This window comes from Pseudoliparis swirei, chromosome 6, assembly GCF_029220125.1.
Source record: "Pseudoliparis swirei isolate HS2019 ecotype Mariana Trench chromosome 6, NWPU_hadal_v1, whole genome shotgun sequence".
Classification (NCBI taxonomy): Eukaryota; Metazoa; Chordata; class Actinopteri; order Perciformes; family Liparidae; genus Pseudoliparis; species Pseudoliparis swirei.
Window position 1 is genome coordinate 5,077,773 of NC_079393.1, and position 20,538 is coordinate 5,098,310.

General features: G+C 40.0%; 1 protein-coding gene across 4 annotated transcripts in view; it reads left to right on the top strand.

Moving 5' to 3' along the window:
* The first annotated feature begins 4,320 nt into the window (after positions 1–4,320).
* The window catches only part of ppip5k1b (diphosphoinositol pentakisphosphate kinase 1b), a 38,658-nt gene continuing 22,440 nt past the window's right edge, over positions 4,321–20,538 (top strand). For 2 of the 4 annotated variants that reach the window (XM_056416078.1, XM_056416080.1), the window contains exons 1-16: positions 4,321–4,440; positions 9,964–10,403; positions 11,241–11,436; positions 13,130–13,220; positions 13,645–13,730; positions 13,874–14,028; positions 14,379–14,480; positions 14,582–14,743; positions 14,960–15,081; positions 16,819–16,920; positions 17,254–17,340; positions 17,451–17,526; positions 17,799–17,908; positions 18,501–18,524; positions 19,531–19,616; positions 20,373–20,498. In XM_056416078.1, the coding sequence (XP_056272053.1) occupies positions 10,227–10,403; positions 11,241–11,436; positions 13,130–13,220; positions 13,645–13,730; positions 13,874–14,028; positions 14,379–14,480; positions 14,582–14,743; positions 14,960–15,081; positions 16,819–16,920; positions 17,254–17,340; positions 17,451–17,526; positions 17,799–17,908; positions 18,501–18,524; positions 19,531–19,616; positions 20,373–20,498 (1,702 nt within the window). In that variant the 5' untranslated portion in view covers positions 4,321–4,440; positions 9,964–10,226. The remainder of the gene's footprint in view (positions 4,441–9,963; positions 10,404–11,240; positions 11,437–13,129; positions 13,221–13,644; positions 13,731–13,873; positions 14,029–14,378; positions 14,481–14,581; positions 14,744–14,959; positions 15,082–16,818; positions 16,921–17,253; positions 17,341–17,450; positions 17,527–17,798; positions 17,909–18,500; positions 18,525–19,530; positions 19,617–20,372; positions 20,499–20,538) is intronic. The other 2 variants (XM_056416081.1, XM_056416079.1) reach the window with 1 other exon arrangement.

Consider the following 20,538-nt stretch of genomic DNA (forward strand, 5'->3'; position numbering starts at 1 on the left):
CGGACGAGCGAGGGGCGACACAGAGACGCTTGTGTTTCCTCGAATGATCCAAATGTGGAGCTCTTGGAAAACGAACTGGAATATATTGCTGACGCGGGGATAGTCGGACGGAATCAACTGGAACCGGGATGGGGTTGACACATTTTGAGCTCAGGAAAAAGTTGCAGAGGCGTCTAGATCGGTCGATGTACTCCCTGTTCACACACACACACACACTAAGTCTTCACACACACTTGCGTGGACAGTTGATAAACATACGGCGATGACCAATGCAATTTTGTCCTTCACAAAATATAGATATCCCACAAAATAAATGATCATGTCATCATGGACCTGGAAGTGTAAATCCAGCACATACACACACACCAGATTGTTCTCGTAGTTCATCTTTTCATGTATTACCTTCGCATTGAAAATGCGGAAGGTTATGTTTTGATCGCTGTGTATTTATTTATTTATTTATATGCGTGTTACTCGCATAACACAAAAAGTATTTAACCGAATCGCATGAAATTCGGTGGGATGATTGGTTATTATCCGGGGACCATTTGATTAGATTTTGGGATCGATCGGGTCAAAGGTCAAGGTCAAGGTCATGAAAAGGTCAACATCTTCTTTTTACCATAGCATGGTCAATTTCTATCCAATTGGTATGCAACTAATGCCAAAATGTTCATAATTCAATGCCCAATCTTGTGATATGCGAAGGTATGCGCTCTACCGAGTGCCCGTTCTAGTTATCCCTGTTTCGCAATGTGCAACTAACCTCAGGCGTAGAAGGGCCCTCTTTGGAGCCAGCGTTTGGTTTGTCCGCTCTGGGCTACTGTAGCAACATGGCCGCCTGCGTGAAGACGAGCCATGTAGGCCTCGTGCTAAGATGACGGAAGCACAAAGATTTCTTTGTTTCGGGTATGAGAACATAGTTGTAAATATCGTATTCCATTTTCTGCCAATATATTTCCCTGAAAAGCAACACGCGCTGGCCCTTTAAGGGAACCGATCTACGTATACACGACACAGGAGGATCAGCTTATCTAAATATGTCTAAATATGAATTAAGCGGGACAGTTATCCAACTTTATCTTAAACCTCAAGTCCAATACAGGTTTTTTTATTTCATTGATTGATTACTGACCAAGACTACAGGGCATGAGCTGAGGGGTCGAAGGTTCACGGGGTCACGGGGTCCACACTGTACCGACGGAAAATGACACGGGAGACTCAAAATGATTTAAAAAAAAGACAAATAAAGACACGTAAAAACGACGACAAAGAGACACACACCGTCCACACAGAGATGCATAACATGCACGCTCTGTGTGTCTTGTACATATCCGCATTCATTGAGTTTTTCCTCCTGATGAATTCAGATTTTTTGTTTGACTTCTCACATTTATTTACAGGGCAGTGTGTGTAACCAAGGCTCAAGAAGCTTGAAATGTATTTCTGCAAGTATTCACATTGTCAGGCTAAAAAATATATAAAAAGAACATTTGTTTGAGTGAAACCTGCCATTTCCTCTCCTTCACCGACAGGGGGCGCCACTCTCTGCATTACATGAGATCTGACGTCATCCTGTCACTGTTGGAATCCTGCAGGCTCCAAATGTGTGAACTCACTCTCTGGTGTTAAATGTTTTGTTCATCTTTTTTTTTTTTGACACAGGATGGCTGGTTCACGGGGTCTTAATATGTAGGCTGCCTGTCAAAGTGTGTGTGTGTGTGTGTCATAAGGCCTTCTTTCAACCAGTTCTGGCTGGGCATCTCGTCCTGCTATCCATTAAGGGGAAAAATAGCTGTGTGTGTGTGTGTGTGTGTGTGTGTGTGTATGCATGTGTGTGTGTTGACACAGGCCACTGGCAGCCTATCAAGTTAGAGGGCTTTTGCTTCACGTACGTAGAGGTGAATGGGCGCTTTATGGCTCGCTCACTACTTATCAAAGTGTGTGTGTGTGTGTGTGTGTGCGTGTGTGTGTGAGCGCCACTGATAGCTCTGGTCAGCATGTCTGGACACATTTTGACCAGTAGATGCACAGGAGATCTTCTTGTCATCGTTTGGAGATTATATTTGAGAGGCTGTGGATGTTTCGTGTCACCACGGTGGTGGGAACACACACACACACACACACACACACACACACACACACTGCACAGGAAGCGCAAATTAAAGTCAAGTCTCAAGACACCAAAAAAAATGATTTGACCACCAGTTATTGACTTTTATATTTTGCAGTGTAAGGGAAACTTCAGATGTTCAGACGCTGGGTATTACTGTTTATCGTTGCCGTGGAAACGCCGGTGGATTTGAAGAAGAACATCCATTAATATCCCTGGAATCCATCATTTTGGAAAAAAAGTGACAGCGAGTGGATTATGTTTTCCAGGTGAAATCATATTCAAAAGCAGGAGGTGACATTCAGAGAGTTGGAAAAATCAAACTTCATGAAACTTAAATACCTGATGAGTTATGTTCAGCTCTATAACCATGACGCTGTGTGTGCATCAGTAAAAAAGTGATTACTTTTTACTTTCCTGTGACAAATGGATATGTCATTACTGCGGCTATTTTAAGTCGTCCGTTGGCCGGAAGAGAGACGTGTACAGTTTTTGGTATGAAGATCAATCTCAGTTCCTCTTGAGGGAGAAAGTGAGAAAGTGAGAAAGTGAGAAAGTGAGAAAGTGAGTCGTCATCCAATGGAAGCTACACGATGCAAAGTCTATTTCATCTTCTTTTAACTACTAACTTGTGCACAGCGCTCACATCTTGAGCTCTTCTCAGTGTTTAATAATGTCTCAGAGATGCACACTTCGAACTGACCCTCGCTTCCTCTCCTGTCTCCTGTCTCCTCGTGAGCTGAATGGGACGTGGACAAAGAAGCGGTTGTCAAAAAAATCCAACATGGCCATCGTTGATAGTGCGCCTATTGACTCGTTGCTCCAGAGAGCTTTTAGAGGGTTTTTAAAAATGTTTTTTTTTAAATGCATTACATAATTAAAGAGATTTTTTGGGGGGGTTGCTGGTGAGAGAGAGAGAAGACGAGGAGAGGGAGGGAGAGGTGGTTACTGGTTTTTTTAATGTGAACACTACGTCCTTATGCTCGCAGAAACAGACGCACGTCTCATGTCCCGTTGCATGATGGGATGCCAGACTCACATCGGCCTCACCGAGCTGCTGGGAAGCAAAGGCGACTGTGGGATCATAGGCATCTTGTTTCCTCCCTCAGCTGACATGTGTGTGTGGTTCATGCAGGGGATGATAAATAACCTCACTTAATTAAATAAATAAAAAAGTGTGTTTTTCTTTTTTTTCTATCCCTGAAATTCAAAATTCTGATCCACATTTAATGTTACATGAGTGTTGTTTCTGTGTTTGGGTTATACTTTAATGTAGACGGTTTAGGCCTTCAACATGGACTCGAGTATACGGTGTTTTGGTACTTTGCTTAAGTATTTCCATTTTGTACTACTTTTAGTTTGCATATCAAATTTGCATTAAACTATTTCTGGTAGCGCCTGCAACTCTTTGTGTGTGTGTGTGGAAATGTGTATATATGTGTGTATCTGTGTGTAATTATATATATATTATTTGTTATACATCTTTTTTTGATATATGTATTTATTATATATATACATTAGTTTTATATCTATATATCTATATTATTGTACATCTATATATTGTATATATATATAGTATTATATTGTTTTATATTATAGTGTATTTTTATTATTATATTGTTTTATATTATATTGTAGTGTATTTATTGTATAATATTATATTGTAGTGAATTGTATTGTATTATATGGTGTTGTATGATATAATATTATATTGTAGTGTATTTATGGTATATTGTATTATATCATATTATATTGTAGTGCATTTATTGTATTATATGCTATTATAATATACTGTAGTGTATTGTATTATACGGTGTTGTATTATATAATACAATATTATATTGTAGTGTATTTATTGTATTTTGTTGTTTTATATTATATTGTAGTGTATTTTTTGTATTATATCTTATTATATTGTAATGTATTTTTTTGTATTATATCATATTATATTGCAGTGTATTTATTGTATTATATTGTATTATATAATATTGTAGTGTATTGTATTATCATATCATATATAATATAATGCATCTTTCAACTTGCCTCCACCAGCCCTTGAAGCGCGCGCAGCTGCAACTCCCCACTCTGACCGCTAGGTGGCGGTGAGGACTAAGCTTTGGAGAAAAAAAACCCTCCATGTAAAAAAAGAAAAAGAAAGAGGTGAAGGAAGGCAAGAGGAAGGAAGGAAGCAGCAGCGGCTCATCACCGGTGACCGGACGTGAACTTTAGAGGGCAGTTAGCTCACAACTTCACAACTAAACCCCCGCGGCGCGAGCTCCCGTTGAGGCCGGTTCACTCCGAGGAAACAAGGAAGCTGGTTTCCGCCGGTTAGTGCCCGTTTGCTTTTCTTCTTCTTTAAAACTATTTCTGGTAGCGTTAACAACTCTTTGTGTCTGCGCGCGCATTTGCGTGTGTGTGTGTGCGTGCTGTTGTGTCGGTGGGAAAGGGACAAAAGCAGGCAGGCTTTTTAAACTGTGTAACTTCAAGTGCGTGTTACCAGAAGCGCTGCGTCGCGAGCAGCAGGCCGACGGGTCGGGGGGTGTTGTGGGGGTGTTTGTGGGGGTTTGTGGGTGTTTGTGGGGTTCTTCTGTCCCGCTGGAGCCGCGATGATTCACTGTGCGCGCGAGCTGCAGGTTGAGGCTCGAAGCGGGCTGCTGGACACCTGCAGCGTGTGCGTGTGTGTGTGTAAAATAATATATGTATTTTTATATAATTTTTTATACATGTGTATATATTATTTGTTATATATATATTTTTTTATATATATAATTTATATTTTATATATATATTTTGTATATCTATATTATTGTACATCTATATATTATATATATATACATTTTGTCAATATATATATATACATTTTGTCAATATATATATATATAATGTGTTTAAAAAAAAAAATATATATTATTTTTTATATACAGGACTGTCTCAGAAAATTAGAATATTGTGATAAAGTTCTTTATTTTCTGTAATGCAATTAAAAAAACAAATGTCATGCATTCTGGATTCATTACAAATCAACTGAAATATTGCAAGCCTTTTATTCTTTTAATATTGCTGATTATGGCTTACAGCTTAAGAAAACTCTAAAATCCTATCTCATAAAATTTGAATATTTCCTCAGACCAAGTTAAAAAAAAGATTTATAACAGCAAAACAAAATCAAACATTTGAAAATGTGTTTCCAGGTGTTTCGAGTTAATTAGACGATTCAAGTGATTTATTTAATACCCTACTAGTATACTTTTTCATGATATTCTAATATTTAGAGATAGGATATTTGAGTTTTCTTAAGCTGTAAACCATAATCAGCAATATTAAAAGAATAAAAGGCTTGCAATATTTCAGTTGATTTGTAATGAATCCAGAATGCATGACATTTTTGTTTTTTTAATTGCATTACAGAAAATAAAGAACTTTATCACAATATTCTAATTTTCTGAGACAGTCCTGTATATAGATAGATTTAAAAAAAATGTTTATTCAAAACTTGAAGAGAGACTTGGCTTGTTTGCAACTTTGTTGATGAAATTTATTTACACAGTTGTAAATCAATGTGTCCAATTAATTTGAGTTCACCTAACCAGGGATAATCTGGCAAAAGGCACTTTTCTTAAACAATAAAAGCAGCAATGCAACATTAACAAGAAGACCACCAGTCATTTAGCTGACTAGCTGACAAGCTAACTTGAATACTTTATATTATCATACAGCAACAAATCACCTCAGGACAAACGTGTCCTTCAATGTCCTTTGTGCATACACAAGTTATTTGATCTTTACTTTTCTTCTACTCATTCATAAATGTGCACATGGTGGTTATAATGTCTCGGTTGTCACCTTTGGACCATATGTTTAGAGCCTGCCTGTATCTGTTCTTATTCCAATCTATTTGCTTTATCTCCTCAAGGACCCATCACAGATTAATTGTATTGTAAAAAGTTATTTACCACCAGTAGTCATGTAACTTGCCACATTCGATAAACCATCTCAAAGATCGAACATCACACACGTCATAACGCCATCACGCCATTTCTACTGCCTATAAATGACCCGAGCAGTTATTGGGATCAATCTACAAAAATAGGAGCCCCGTAATTGCCGGTTGCCTTTTGCACCGTGTGTCTCATTTGCCAATTCACCAGAGAAGAGATTTGAGGCTAACGAGCATCTCAAAGGTCAAACGCCTTTTTTATTGCAGCCGCGCCGCTGATCTCACAGGTGAGTCATCCGTGGACCCTGCAGGTGACGGCATTTAAAAACATTTTTTATTCGACCTCCTAATTTATTTATCAGTGACGAGGGATTTTTAATAAATATTTTAGAATTTAACTGGCAGAGAGGAGAGTTTCACATTAATTAAGTCTCCTGTCTGCCTCCCCTCTCCGTGGGGTCCTCCGTGAACGGATCATTAGGTCATTTATGACTCCACCCACCTACTTTGGCCTCCAAGAAATAGACACAATCAGGAGAATCTGGTCCATGATAACATCAAAGAAATAGAAAACGAAACATAATTAGAGATAATATCTGTTACATTTAAGAGTGTTTTCACACCTCTTGGCCAGAGGAAATGTTACATCATCGTTTGTGAGGCCAGAGTGTCTGTCGTGTTCCAGTGATTGGTTTTCTGTCTAAGTGTTGCATCAGAGCACGGGATATCTGGGAAGAAATTATAGTAGCATGTGAAAACTGAAGCGTCAGGTGGGTTGAGTCATGGGTTATCCCCCCCCGCTCCCCCCTTTACAGCCAATCCTGACAGTTCAATCAGTTGAGCTCAGAGCTGAAATTTCTTTTAATCCATGGAATCACTTGAGTTGACTTAATCTCTGGTTGGAATTACATTTGATCTGATTTTGATCAACATATATATATAGATAAAAAATAGATTTATATATACATATAGATTTTTTATATACATTCATTTATCTATATAGATTTATATATATAGGTTTTTTTATATACATATTTTTAATATATATATATTTTCTATATATATATATATTTTTTTATATATATATTTTTGTGTATATACAATTAAATATATTAATATATTTTATTATATATATCTATATATATTATAAAATAATTGTTTATTGTTGTGCAATGTCCTTCCAGTCGACTAAAGGTCGTGCCCTTAAACTCAGTGGCGCCTTTCTCTCAGCAGATACAACTATCTATCTATATACAGGACTGTCTCAGAAAATTAGAATATTGTGATAAAGTTCTTTATTTTCTGTAATGCAATTAAAAAAACAAAAATGTCATGCATTCTGGATTCATTACAAATCAACTGAAATATTGCAAGCCTTTTATTCTTTTAATATTGCTGATTATGGCTTACAGCTTAAGAAAACTCTAAAATCCTATCTCATAAAATTTTAATATTTCCTCAGACCAAGTTAAAAAAAAGATTTATAACAGCTGAGTGTTTGTCAAGGCTCAGGAAACCCTTGCAGGTGTTTCGAGTTAATTAGACAATTCAAGTGATTTGTTTAATACCCTACTAGTATACTTTTTCATGATATTCTAATATTTAGAGATAGGATATTTGAGTTTTCTTAAGCTGTAAGCCATAATCAGCAATAAAAAGAATAAAAGGCTTGCAATATTTCAGTTGATTTGTAATGAATCCAGAATGCATGACATTTTTGTTTTTTTAATTGCATTACAGAAAATAAAGAACTTCATCACAATATTCTAATTTTCTGAGACAGTCCTGTATAGATGCATATATTTATTTCTTTATATAGATGTGTTCTCTCTGTTCTCCGACTCTGGGCAGCAGGAAGCACCTCCTCCTCGTCTAGTGGGGCCTGTCATCGCCAACATCGAGTTATCTTTGGGTCGGCCCCGAAACGCTTTTTGCATGCCCCCCCCCCCCCCCCCCCCCTCGTGTAGTGTGTGTAAACTGAAGCGTCAGGTGGGTTGAGTCATGAGTTATCCCCCCCCCTTCCCTCCCTTACAGAAGAGGGGCAACGTTAATTCTGGGTGTCAAGGTCGAGCTGCAGCACCGAGGAACGTGTCGGGGGAACAATCTGTGTCTTTAAATATATGTTCTGGCAGGCACTGGAGAGATATGATCCACCAGTCTGTCCAGTGGGGGGGGGGGGTTAGACCATACTGATGAGAGACATGTGAACTGCGTCTCCTATTTGTGGACACGCCGCAGCGAGTCTCTCCCCCCAGCTCGGCCGTGACATAACATCGGCTTTGTTTCTTTCTTTACTGCCTGTGTCTGATTACGGATAAGAGGCGACAGGCCACGCCCTCTTTCGCCTTGGAGCGCCAGGGTCAGAACATGTTCGAGGAAATTTGGCGGCAGGTAACTGTCGGATATTTTGGCGAAAGAGACTTCTATTGTTTCTGGTGTGTGTGTTGGCATTTTCACAGTTCAGGCCCCTCGTCTCCTATATAAATGTTCACACTTCCCTGAACTCTCGGCTGTTTTCCTTGCGGGAAAATTACTGTGAAAACACTGGAAGTCCAAGTTTTACAGAGTAATTAGAGGAAGTGACTCCGCTGGCAGTTATTGAAGCTCCTTCAGCTCCCGAACCCGACCGCCACCGAGTCTCAGTGTCACTTTCAACCGCCGTGTGTGCAGCCCGGCAATTAAAGACATAATAAACTGTTGTTGTTGTTTACTCTTTTCCCTGATTTGTTGTCCTCAACCTGATTGTCTTAGTTTGTATCAGTAAAAAAAACGTGTGTGTGTGTGTGTGTGTGTGTGTGTGTGTGTGTGGTTTTTTGTTTGTTTTTGAGGCCACTGGGTTGAGTCCTCAAACTATTCTGGGAGAAACTGGGCAGAGAAAGTGTCATGAGCGAATGATTTGATTTAATATTTACATTTGACATAAAATGCACCGTGGGGGGTATTTCCAGGGACACTAGAGTCATGTGGTCCACCTCGACGCACATCTGGCTCCTGGTCGCCACGGCAACAACAAGCGACAGCCAGGACCGCGGGGAGTAGAATGATGCTGCCGTAATATTTAAACTGGAGGAGACTAAAACAACAATGCAATAGAAACACTGCAATAATCATATAGCTGAAGTGGTATGTAACGCGGTAGTTGCCTTCGCATTGGAAATGCAGAAGGTTATGTTTTGATCGGCGTGTATTTATTTATTTATTTGTATGCGTGTTACTCGCATAAGTCAAAAAGTATTAAACCGAATCGCATGAAATTTGGTGGGGTGATTGGTTATTATCCGGGGACCATTTGATTACATTTTGGGATCGATCGGGTCAAAGGTCAAGCTCAAGGTCATGAAAAGGTCAAAATCTTCTTTTTACCATAGCGCGGTCAATTGGCATGCAACTAATGCCAAAATGTTCATAATTCAATGCCCAATCTTGTGATATGCGAAGGTATGCGCTCTACCGAGTGCCCATTCTAGTTTAGCCTGTTATGAAATATCTAAATGTGTTTTCACATCAATCCTCTCCATCTGTTTTGTAATGATCGGGTTATTCCTCCTCGGAGCGCACATGTGATCGGTCCAGTTGCTCTTCAAGGTTCCTCGTGCACTTCCCTGTTTGAAGGTCACATGGCTCGTCGGCGTCATTTCGACATGTGATTTCTTGGCAGCTTCCTGAACCCTCAGTTGTGTTTAAAACTGGTGCTACGCATTTATTTTATCATATATTTTTTACGATTATCTGTAAAAGCCCCTTCCACTATACGGTTTAATAAATGACCGCCGTCATAATTTCTCTCTCTCGCTAAACGTCTCGATTCTTCTATTAAGTGACATTTTTCTTGACCCAGTTTCCTCAGAAAATCAGTGTTAAGTGCTTTTGTGTGAACTTTAAAAATAAAATAAAATGTATGTCATTTTCCTAGGGCAAGAAGAACGTCGACTCTGGAAGTTCCCGTGTGAAGAAGCGTCTCCCAGACCTCCTCCAGGATCTTGACTTTCTCCCTCGACACACGTGGAGGCCACGCCCCCCTTTCCACCTCGCGTTCCTCTACCTCAACACGCCCTCCGTTCCACCTCGTGTTCTCGACTTCTTCTTCCTGCTGCTGTAATCGTCAGCTGAGGAGGAGGAGGAGGGGGGGGGGGGGGGAACCACCCCGAAAGCAGCCATGTTTCCCGGGCGTTTGTGATGTCAGAGGCCTGCGACGGACCAGGAGACGGGCACGAAGAGGGGCGGGACCGCAGAGACGTTCCTTGGTTCGTGGTTGGCTGTGGGGATGACGAGCAGGACATGGGCCAAATGGAGGCAGGCATGAAGAACGAGATGTTTCGAGAAGAGGACATGGAGGACTACGAGGATGAGTCGGTGGGTGACGGGGGTTGACACACACACACACACACAGCTGGTGTTCAAGATGTGAAACATTACATCTAGTATTGACGTTTACGGTGCACTTATAAAATAAGTGTCCGTGCATTGTATTAATAATAACTAAATACCCCATTAAAAAGAAAAAAAACAGGATTTAATTTCGCAACAGGAAGCTTCGGGTGGTTTTTGGGCGAGTTTAACGAGCATTTTGAAAGAGGAAGGTTTTAATTTTGAGTGGAAAAAAGAAACAACAATATACAAAGGCTGGCGTGAGAACAACGCAGTAAATAAACAGATTTAATGACCGCTGTAAAAGGACGTTATGTGGAGCTGTGTTAGCTGCACACTTACTGACAATAAGTTCCTCTTTTTTTCCGCCTGTTCGTTTCATGGTTTTATCTAGAAAGTGAGTTCACAGGAAGCAAACTAATTTTGTGTCACGATCTCAAGAATCAAATGCATTTTCCATGCGAAAGAGGTTTGCAAATTTTAAGTAATATTTTTCTCCTGTTTAAAATTATATATTTTTTCAAATTGATTAAATAAATAAAAAATATATATTTAAAAAATAATTAATAGGATTTTTTTATATTTGAAATTCTAATTAATTAGATTAAAAAGAATATTTTTATATTACTTAATCAATTTGAAAAAATATATAATATTTTAATATATATATTATATATCAAAATAATTATAGTTTTCTTTCAAATGAATTAATTTGATTCTTTAAAAAAAAATATATAGATATATATGAATTTTTAGTTTTTATATAAATAAAATAAAAATGTATATTTCCATGACATCCGTGCTCTTCTTCCCGTCCGCCAGCTGCCGGAGCGACAGATCGTGGTCGGCATATGTGCCATGATGAAGAAGTCCAAGTCCAAACCCATGACCGAGATCCTGGAGCGACTCTGCAAGTTCGACTACATCGACATGGTGATCTTTCCCGAGGAGGTGATCCTGGAGGAGCCCGTGGAGAAGTGGCCGCTCTGCGACTGCCTCATCTCCTTCCACTCCAAAGGTACGAACAAAACCAGGACACGGAGGTAGAAATGAGGTGTGACAGGTTGTTTCCAACTCTAGTTCTATAGCATTTCTTTCTGCATGTGTATACTGAATAAGCCCCGCCTTCTTTTAGAAAGCTTGCCAGAACCAGTTTCAATGCAGGGGGGGGGGGGGGGGAGAGACTTCTGTGGAAATCATAGATATCTAGCCATGGCTTGTTATTCATGTTATGCCCTCGTGTGACCTCGATGAAGGAGCTGGAGGAACACGCTCATTGTACATCTCCGTGTGAGACCTCGATCATCGATGATACTCTTGATCACTCTTTCACATTCAGAGCACGAACATCGGGATCCGTCTGTGTTTATCTTCTGTTCATTAGGCAGCTAAATATAAACGGATGAAAGAGGGAAACCGACGTTCATGCATGATTTAACGACGCCAACTTAACGATATCTTGGAGCGTATTATTCCGTTGCCTCCACACGGCTCTCAACATGGCCGGCAGCTCGCAAAGAACAAAGGCAACAATGCTGATGGCTTTTAAGTGTTTACCTGAATTAAAATTAAGCTCAAAATTACTTTCAAAATAAATATTAGATATATTAATTAAATAAGAATGTAATATGTATACATATATTAATTAAATTAAATGTAATATATTAATTAAATAAAATGTTATATATATATTAATTAAAAAATATATATATGAATGAAATAAAATGTAATATATATATGTATTATTCAAATAAAATGTATAGATATGAGTGAAATAAAATGTATGTATATTTAGTAATGAAAATAAATGTTATTATATATATGTATTTTAATTAAATACAAATGTATATATATATTAATTAAATATATTGTAACATATATATATATAAAATAAAATGTATATATGTTAATTAAATACAATGTAATATAAAATGTAATATATATATATTAAATAATCATGCAATACGAAGGCACGCGTGTGTTATCAAAGTACAGAGAAGCTCAGATTACCACACACACACACACTGTCTTTCTGTGACTTGAGACATTTTTTTCAAAGAATGAGTATTTTGGGAATGTGTTCTCGGGAACACCGTGTGACTTGTTGCTGTTCTTATTAGAAAGTAGGAACACTAATGTTTCCTGTAGACATATCCGCTCGGGACACGTCGTCTGTCAGTAATTTGCTAAATGCATAACGGTAACGTTCAGTAACTCACTCTACATGTATAACATTTAAGTTTTGAAGACAAAGTGGTGATGAGTTAATAAGAACTCCTCCACAATGAGATATACCTGTCCAATAAATGTTTTAAATTAGCAAATCTTCCGTTCTCATTTGGTATTAGATATTCCTCTATTCGTCCCTCAGTGGGGACATTGCAGGATTACAGCAGCAGCTGCACAATAGTGAGCAGAAATAAAAGTTAAAAAAGAAAAAAAACAGTAAGAAACATACAATAGCAATATTTAATATACAGACGGAAATCGTGTTTGTCTATTCTTGCATATATTCAGGTGTGACTTTATATTTCTGTTTGTTTCCCCACCATCTTGTTCTTGCTCACGAGTCTCATCTTTTCTTCCTCCATAATATTTTCAACTGAACTTCCATCGCTTCAATTAAATACTTCAGTTCATTTAAATAATGAAGATGCTTCATGTGGTTAATTTTTTATTTTCTTTGTTCATGTGGACATTTTGTTCTTCAGGTTTCCCTCTGGACAAAGCTGTGGAGTACGCCAAGCTCAGGAACCCACTGCTCCTCAACGACCTCAACATGCAGTACTTCATACAGGACAGGTAACACACACACACAACACAACTTCAGCTCTCTCGCTCTGTCTCTCTGTCTCTGTCGCGCTCTGTCTCTCTCTCTCTCTCTCTCTCTCTGGCTCCCTCTCGCTCTGTCTCTCTCACTTGCTTTCGTTCTCTCTGTCTCTGTCTCTCTCTCTCTCTCTCTCTCTTTCTCCGCATTATTTTATGCAACCAACTTGCGATTTTCTTCCCCTCTTCTAATCAGAGGAGCGATCACATGATGGAAATTACACAATAGCTGCTATTTATTTTATTAAAGCCTTATTCCTGTTTTACAACCAAACCCAGAAACATACAAACACATCAAAACACACACACACACACACACACACACACACACACACACCACCTCACCGTCCATCCTTTCCTTCCGGGTGCTCTCTCTTCATGGCGCGTGGCTCCCTGACAGGAGGGAGGTGTACCGGATCCTCCAGGAGGAGGGCATCGAGCTGCCTCGCTACGCCGTGTTGAACCGAGACCCCGACCATCCCGAAGGTAACGGGTTCCTCTTATTTCAAAATAAAAGCTTAAAGACCGCTCGTAACCAAGGTGACTTGATTGTACATGCATTGAATGTGGTGACTTGTTCGTGGCGCCTTTTCCTGTGTTTTTAAAACCGAAGTGTCGGCCGTGTGCAGAGTGTAACCTGGTGGAGGCGGAGGACCACGTGGAGGTGAACGGGGAGGTGTTCCCCAAACCCTTCGTGGAGAAGCCCGTGTGCGCCGAGGACCACAACGTCTACATCTACTACCCGACGTCGGCCGGCGGCGGCAGCCAGAGGCTCTTCCGAAAGGTAGAGGTCACTAGAGGTCACTACAGGTCATACCGGAGCAGTAACTCGGCCACCAGACTTAGAACGAGGAAGCGGGAGGTCAGCTGAAGGTCACGCAGATAAAAGACGACCCGACATGTCGATGGATTTTTATTCACTTAAAATAAATAAAGAAGGAGCAAAGGTCAAAAGGTGAAAGAAGATTTTTATTTCTGGGGTTTTCTCTCTCTACCTTTCTCTCTACCTCTCTTTCTCTACCTCCCTCTCTCTACTTCTCGCTCTCTACCTCTTTTTCTCTCTCGCTCTCTACCTCGCTCTTTACCTCTCCCTACCTCCCTCTCTCTCTCTCCCCCCTCTCTCTCCCTCTCTAGATAGGGAGTCGTAGCAGTGTGTACTCCCCAGAAACCAACGTACGTAAAACCGGCTCCTACATCTACGAGGAGTTCATGCCCACGGACGGGACCGACGTGAAGGTTCGCTGCTCCGTCACCGCGGCTTCATTCAATTCACCCGGAACTCTCAGTGTGTTACAGTGTGTGTGTGTGGTGTGTGTGTGTGTGTGTGCGCGTGTCAGGTTTACACGGTGGGTCCGGACTACGCCCACGCGGAGGCCCGGAAATCTCCCGCCCTGGACGGGAAGGTGGAGCGGGACAGCGAGGGGAAGGAGATCCGTTACCCCGTCATGCTGACCGCCATGGAGAAGCTGGTGGCCCGCAAGGTCTGCCTGGCCTTCAAGGTAATTATCATTATTATTATTATTATTAGAAACACTGGGGAGTAAAGATCCGCGCTCCTCATTATGAGCGCCTGGTCATGTTTTTAATAAGTGGAACTTGAAAGGACTCCCGGTCCTCTCGGGGATCCGGTCCAGACCTCTGTGTTCTCTTTGTTGTCTAATCCCCGCGTTGCATCAACGACAAACAGACTGACGTTGTGTTTGAACCGATTCCAGCAAACCGTGTGCGGGTTCGATCTCCTCCGGGCCAACGGCCACTCCTTCGTGTGCGACGTCAACGGCTTCAGCTTCGTCAAAAACTCCATGAAGTACTACGACGACTGTGCCAAGGTCCTGGGGTAAGACGGCAGATGACGTACGCGTCGGCTCACGGTCTTCTTTAATTTAACATTCGGGGAACATACAGAAGACTCAAAGTCTGTTTGTCTCTCGTCCAACGTCATAATAATAAAGTAATAAGGTGCAAACAGTTAACAACAAAGACCATTTAGACAACATGTCGTTTATAAATTAAGAACTATAAAAAAAACTTGTATTGTAGCAGCAGTCAGACGTGGAGTCTAAAGGGCTTTTCGTCTTGTTTTTGTTTATTGTACTTCCATTTATTTATTTGTTTATTGTTCTTTTCTTTCTTTGTTTATTGTACTTTTCCTTCGTTCTTTTCTTTCTATCTTTCTTTATTGTTCTTTTCTTTCTATCTTTGTTTATTGTACTTTTCTATCTTTGTTTATTGTACTTTTCTTTCTTTGTTTATTTTACTTTTCTTTCCTTTTTTTATTGTACTTTTCTTTCTTTGTTTCTTGTATACTGTTATTCATTTATTTGTTTATTGTACTTTTATTTATTTATTTGTTTCTATTTTATTGTTTTAAAATCCCATTGTCTTTTTTCTATTGACTTGTTTCTTCAATGTATTTTCTTTATGCATTTTCCATGTTTTTGTAAAACAAAAGTGTTATTATGGTTGTACTCAAGAGTTATTGAACATATTTGGATTACGTGAGTCGGAAACGAATTAGAATTCAAACACCACATATGGGAAAAACATTCATGATACTAGTGCCGCCAGATCTTTATCTGCAACTGTTCAGAAATCCACATTTTAAACAATTGTGATTTTGAATGGCTTGCGGTCGTCGGTAATGAAAGTGACGAACAGCAGAATGTTGACCAACCAGAGCCTTCAGGTATATTTCGGATTCTCGTGGTTCGATCTCTTTCATTTTGTTCCCTCTAACACTTCTCTGACACTTTGATGAATTTGCGTGTAACATGTCACCTCGAAGCCGTCGCGTTGAAATTCCCCCGAAGGACTCCGTTGTCAGATTTACAGCCGAGTTTGTTTCTGTTTTTACCGCCTCTCCTTTTACGAGGAAAGACGCTGACGCACGGGAAGACGTGAGCGATGCAGCTCTCCTCTCCAGCGATGGACATGTCGCCCGGATGTAATACCTCGAGCTATGCGATGCTCGGGAAGCACACAGTGGGATTCAAAGACCTCGTGAACCTCCTCGTGGCTCAAAACGGGAGAAACCGACAACTTTGAATATTCTAGTTACTGGTGTTCATTTTTTAATAAAGAAATCGGGCGTTCATTTTCCCGTTTTCCGTCATTTCTGTGAGCGTCTGACTCGTTTCACGCTGTGCAGCCTCCCTCCTGCAGCTCTTCAATTTCAAACGATAAACAAATCAAAAATGCTCCAATGGGTAATTTACTTGTTTCATAACGTCCGTCGCTGTCGAGCGCGCTGACAAACGCCTCCAAAAGTGAAACTGCAGCAGCAGGAAGTCTTTGGCTTGCTTTAATTTTGCTACGGTGGAAATATATATATATATATTGCAATGCTTTCATCAGTAGCCTTGATCAGCATTGTGTTACCTCCTCGGGCGATTAGTTCCTGACATAACATTTATTACTTATTGCTTTTAAATAAATCTGATTGGCACACGGAGGAGCCCGCATGAATGAATGTTTACTTTTACCTCTGATATTTACCTTTTTTTCTACCTGATTCCAATGCTCTTTATTTTTAATGCGTTTAAAGTAATTTACTTTTGCTCCTCTGCCTCACCAGGAACATGGTGATGAGGGAGTTAGCCCCCCAGTTCCACATCCCCTGGTCCATCCCCATGGAGGCTGAAGACATCCCCATCGTCCCGACAACCTCAGGAACCATGTATGTACTGAACAATATTATATACATTTTATTGAGTTAATATATATATATATTTTATTTATTTATATATATATATATATTTATATCTATATATTAAATTAATATCTATATATATAATATTTTTTTATTTAATTAATACATTTAATATAATGAAAAATCTTCATCTATCTGCTTTCCACTCATGAGAATAAACAAGTATCCTGTGGCTTCTCATCCACAGTGACACTCATGATCACGCGCCGTGTGTTTCGGTTGAGCTCTCATTGGACGTTTGTAGCAGTGAAATAACGTGTTGATGCTTTTTAACGTCGTCCTCTCCTCCACCTCATTCAGGATGGAGCTGCGTTGCGTCATCGCCGTCATCCGCCACGGAGATCGCACACCGAAGCAAAAAATGAAAATGGAGGTCCGACATCCTTTGTAAGTACTTTGGCTTAAGTATTAAGACCTAACTCTCTCTCTCTCTCTTTCTTTCTTTCAGGTACGTCCTTAATCTCACCGTATTATTTATTCCCTTTTGTCTTGCACAGATTCTTTGAGTTGTTTGAGAAGTACGGAGGCTACAAGTCAGGAAAGCTAAAGCTGAAGAAGCCAAAACAGCTCCAAGTGAGTCCACCTTCTTCTTTTTCCCACGGCCTCTTTCCTCTGTTTATATATCTTTGTATTTTCTTTTGCCAGATTATGGCTGAATCCCTAAATGAAAGGTTTCAGAGGACACGTATCACGCTTCATACTCATGACTCAGGCTGTCTCGCTGTGATTGTTCCGTTGTCTAAATATTTACTCTTGGCTCACGCTGCTTTCACAGAGAAATTACCCCCCAAAACAACTGTCTCCCCCCCCCCCCTTCCTCCCCTCCTCCCCCGCCGTGTTTCCAGGAAGTGCTCGACATCGCCCGCCTGCTGCTGGCGGAGCTGGGCCAGCACAACGACTGTGAGATCGAGGAGAAGAAATCTAAATTGGAGCAACTCAAGACCGTCCTGGAGATGTGAGTGGCGTCCAAAAAAACACGCACACGTGAACGCCCCCCTCCCCCCCCCCCCCCCATTCACCAGCAGTCGCCCGCTCATCCGCGATTCACGACGTCATCGTTCAGGGGTTCAGCCATCTTTTCCTCACTCACGAGTCATTGAGAGCCGACACATGTTGATGTTGACCTTGATTCTCTATTTTAATAATCGATTAATCTGTTGATTATTTTTTCAATTAATCGATGAATCGGATAAATCAAAAAAAGTTAAACATTAATTTCCAACCTTTTATTCAAAAACAGAACTGACATGACGGAGCATCTCGACGCTGATTGGCTCTCACGACGCAGCATGACCGTCTGTCCTCTACCTCTGCGCTCAGCTTTCTTTTTTTTATACTCGAACATCCCCGCGACTTATCGAGTGGAGTAATAATGCAACGAATCGATTATAAAATTCTCTGCCAATTATTTTAATAATCGATTCGTTGTCGCAGCCCTAGTTCTCTCCCTCCCTCTCGAGTCTCTAACTCTGCTTCCTCTCTTCTTCTCTCCTCCGCCGTCGCTCTTCGCTGCCATCCCGTCCCTCCTCCTCCCTTCTCACCAAAAGGGAATCCAGCTTGAGTGACGCTCAGTACGCACCCTGTCCCCTTACCTCCTTTCCTTGTAATCTTACTTGGACTGTGCGTATAAAATATTGGGAATACCTGCCGGCTGTCACACAGACCGAGACTGACGTAGATGAACGGGCACAAACAGGGAAAAGGTAGTTTAGATGTAGCTAAGTTAATCAAATGTTTTGAAGGTATTCCTAATGTTTTGCCATTTACATCCATTCCTTCATAACTATTAACACCCGACACACAGTCAACGTCCCTGATGGTTTCACTGTGGTTCTCTCTGTGTGTGTGTGTGTGTGTGTGTGACCCCCGTCAGCATTTACACTCATTTTTTGTGATTTTGCTGAAGTCACGTTTTCTTTATTAAAAGAAAAATAGACATTTAAACCATTTATCAAAGCAAGAAATAGAGATTAAAGTTGAGATTTTCATTTCCAATGGTCCGCCAACAGATGACCTTCGTCGTGATGAATCACCAAATCTGAAAAGCTTGAATTCGTCGTATTTGATCCAAATCACATAATGCAAATTTAAATTTGTAATCATTATTAATTAATCTTAAAACAATTAAATTACGTGCTTTACGGAGCAACCGGGAAGCCAATAATTCTTCATCTGAGACCAACAGTCATGTGAAAAAAATCTTTTCGGTGAAATAACTCCAAGATTAAAGTAAAATTATGAGAAAAGAAATTAAGTCATAAATGATGAAAAACACACATGCATGTTTTTTTTCTTTTCACGTCCTTATTGTGTTTTATTTTATGAACATGAATATATACGACTTGCCTCCAAATCCCATCTTTTTAATTTTTTTCTAAATCTAAGAGAATATTCACGTTGATCAAAATTTCTGCTGAATGGCTTCATACAACATTTATAATACCTGTAGCTTTTGTTGGAAAATAAGTCAGACATGTTTGATCTTAAAACGACATTATTTCAAATGGGATAACAGTTTGTCTGTGTGTGTGTGTGTGTGTGTGCGTATTAAAATGTGTGTGTCTTCTGTCTCACCAGGTACGGACATTTCTCGGGTATCAACCGGAAAGTCCAGCTGACCTACCTACGCAACGGCCAACCGAAAGCCTCGAGCGAAGAAGAAGGTACAAAAACACACAAGTAGTATTTAGTGTGTGTGTGATATTAGAGATCAGCTCTCGACGGTTTCTAAAATAAACAACTTCAAATAAATGTCAGAAGTAACTTCTTTTCAAATCTATCATTTAGTAAAAGAAATTACCATAATTTAAAACTGGAGAAAGAGAGGAAGTTAAATTATTGATGCAGCCGGGAACTTTAAAACAATTTAGCAACGAAAAGTTCAGAATTAAGGAATAGTCGTTCAACTAGTGGAAATATATAGTTTTATCAATTTAAATCATAAATAGGCAGAAGTCCCAAAGTTATGTTTTTAGGGATATATTTTTATATAAATCAGGATTTTATTGATATATATGAACAATATATATGAGAATAAAACTGTAAAGTTTTGGTTTAAAAAATAAATATTTTTAGAGAAAACTGCCTTTTTTAAAGATTGTTACTGTAAAAAATTCGGCAGCTGAATAGAGAAACAATTTTTTTTAACCAATACATATAATTGTATATAATTCTTAAGTTTAAAGATGCACATGATGTATTATCTCGTGCTTTTGGGACTTTAGGAGAAATCTACAAACGCAAATAAACAACGGGGGGGGGGGGGGGAGTAAACTCCTCGAATGTTCTGGAAGTTTTCTCTCCGCTGAAGTCTCAGTGTACCAGCGCATGAGAATCGATGTTTCACATCCACGTTATTCCTCCTGGTTAAGTATTTGAGGTTCTTGGTTTCTGATGTGAAACTGATGTTTATGTTCCAGACTGTAAGAAGGACGGCCCGTCTCTGCTGCTGGTGCTGAAGTGGGGCGGCGAGCTGACGCCCGCCGGCCGGGTTCAGGCCGAGGAGCTGGGCAGGGCCTTCCGCTGCATGTACCCCGGAGGTCAAGGTACACGCCGGAGGTCACGCCGGGCGGGGTCACGCTCACG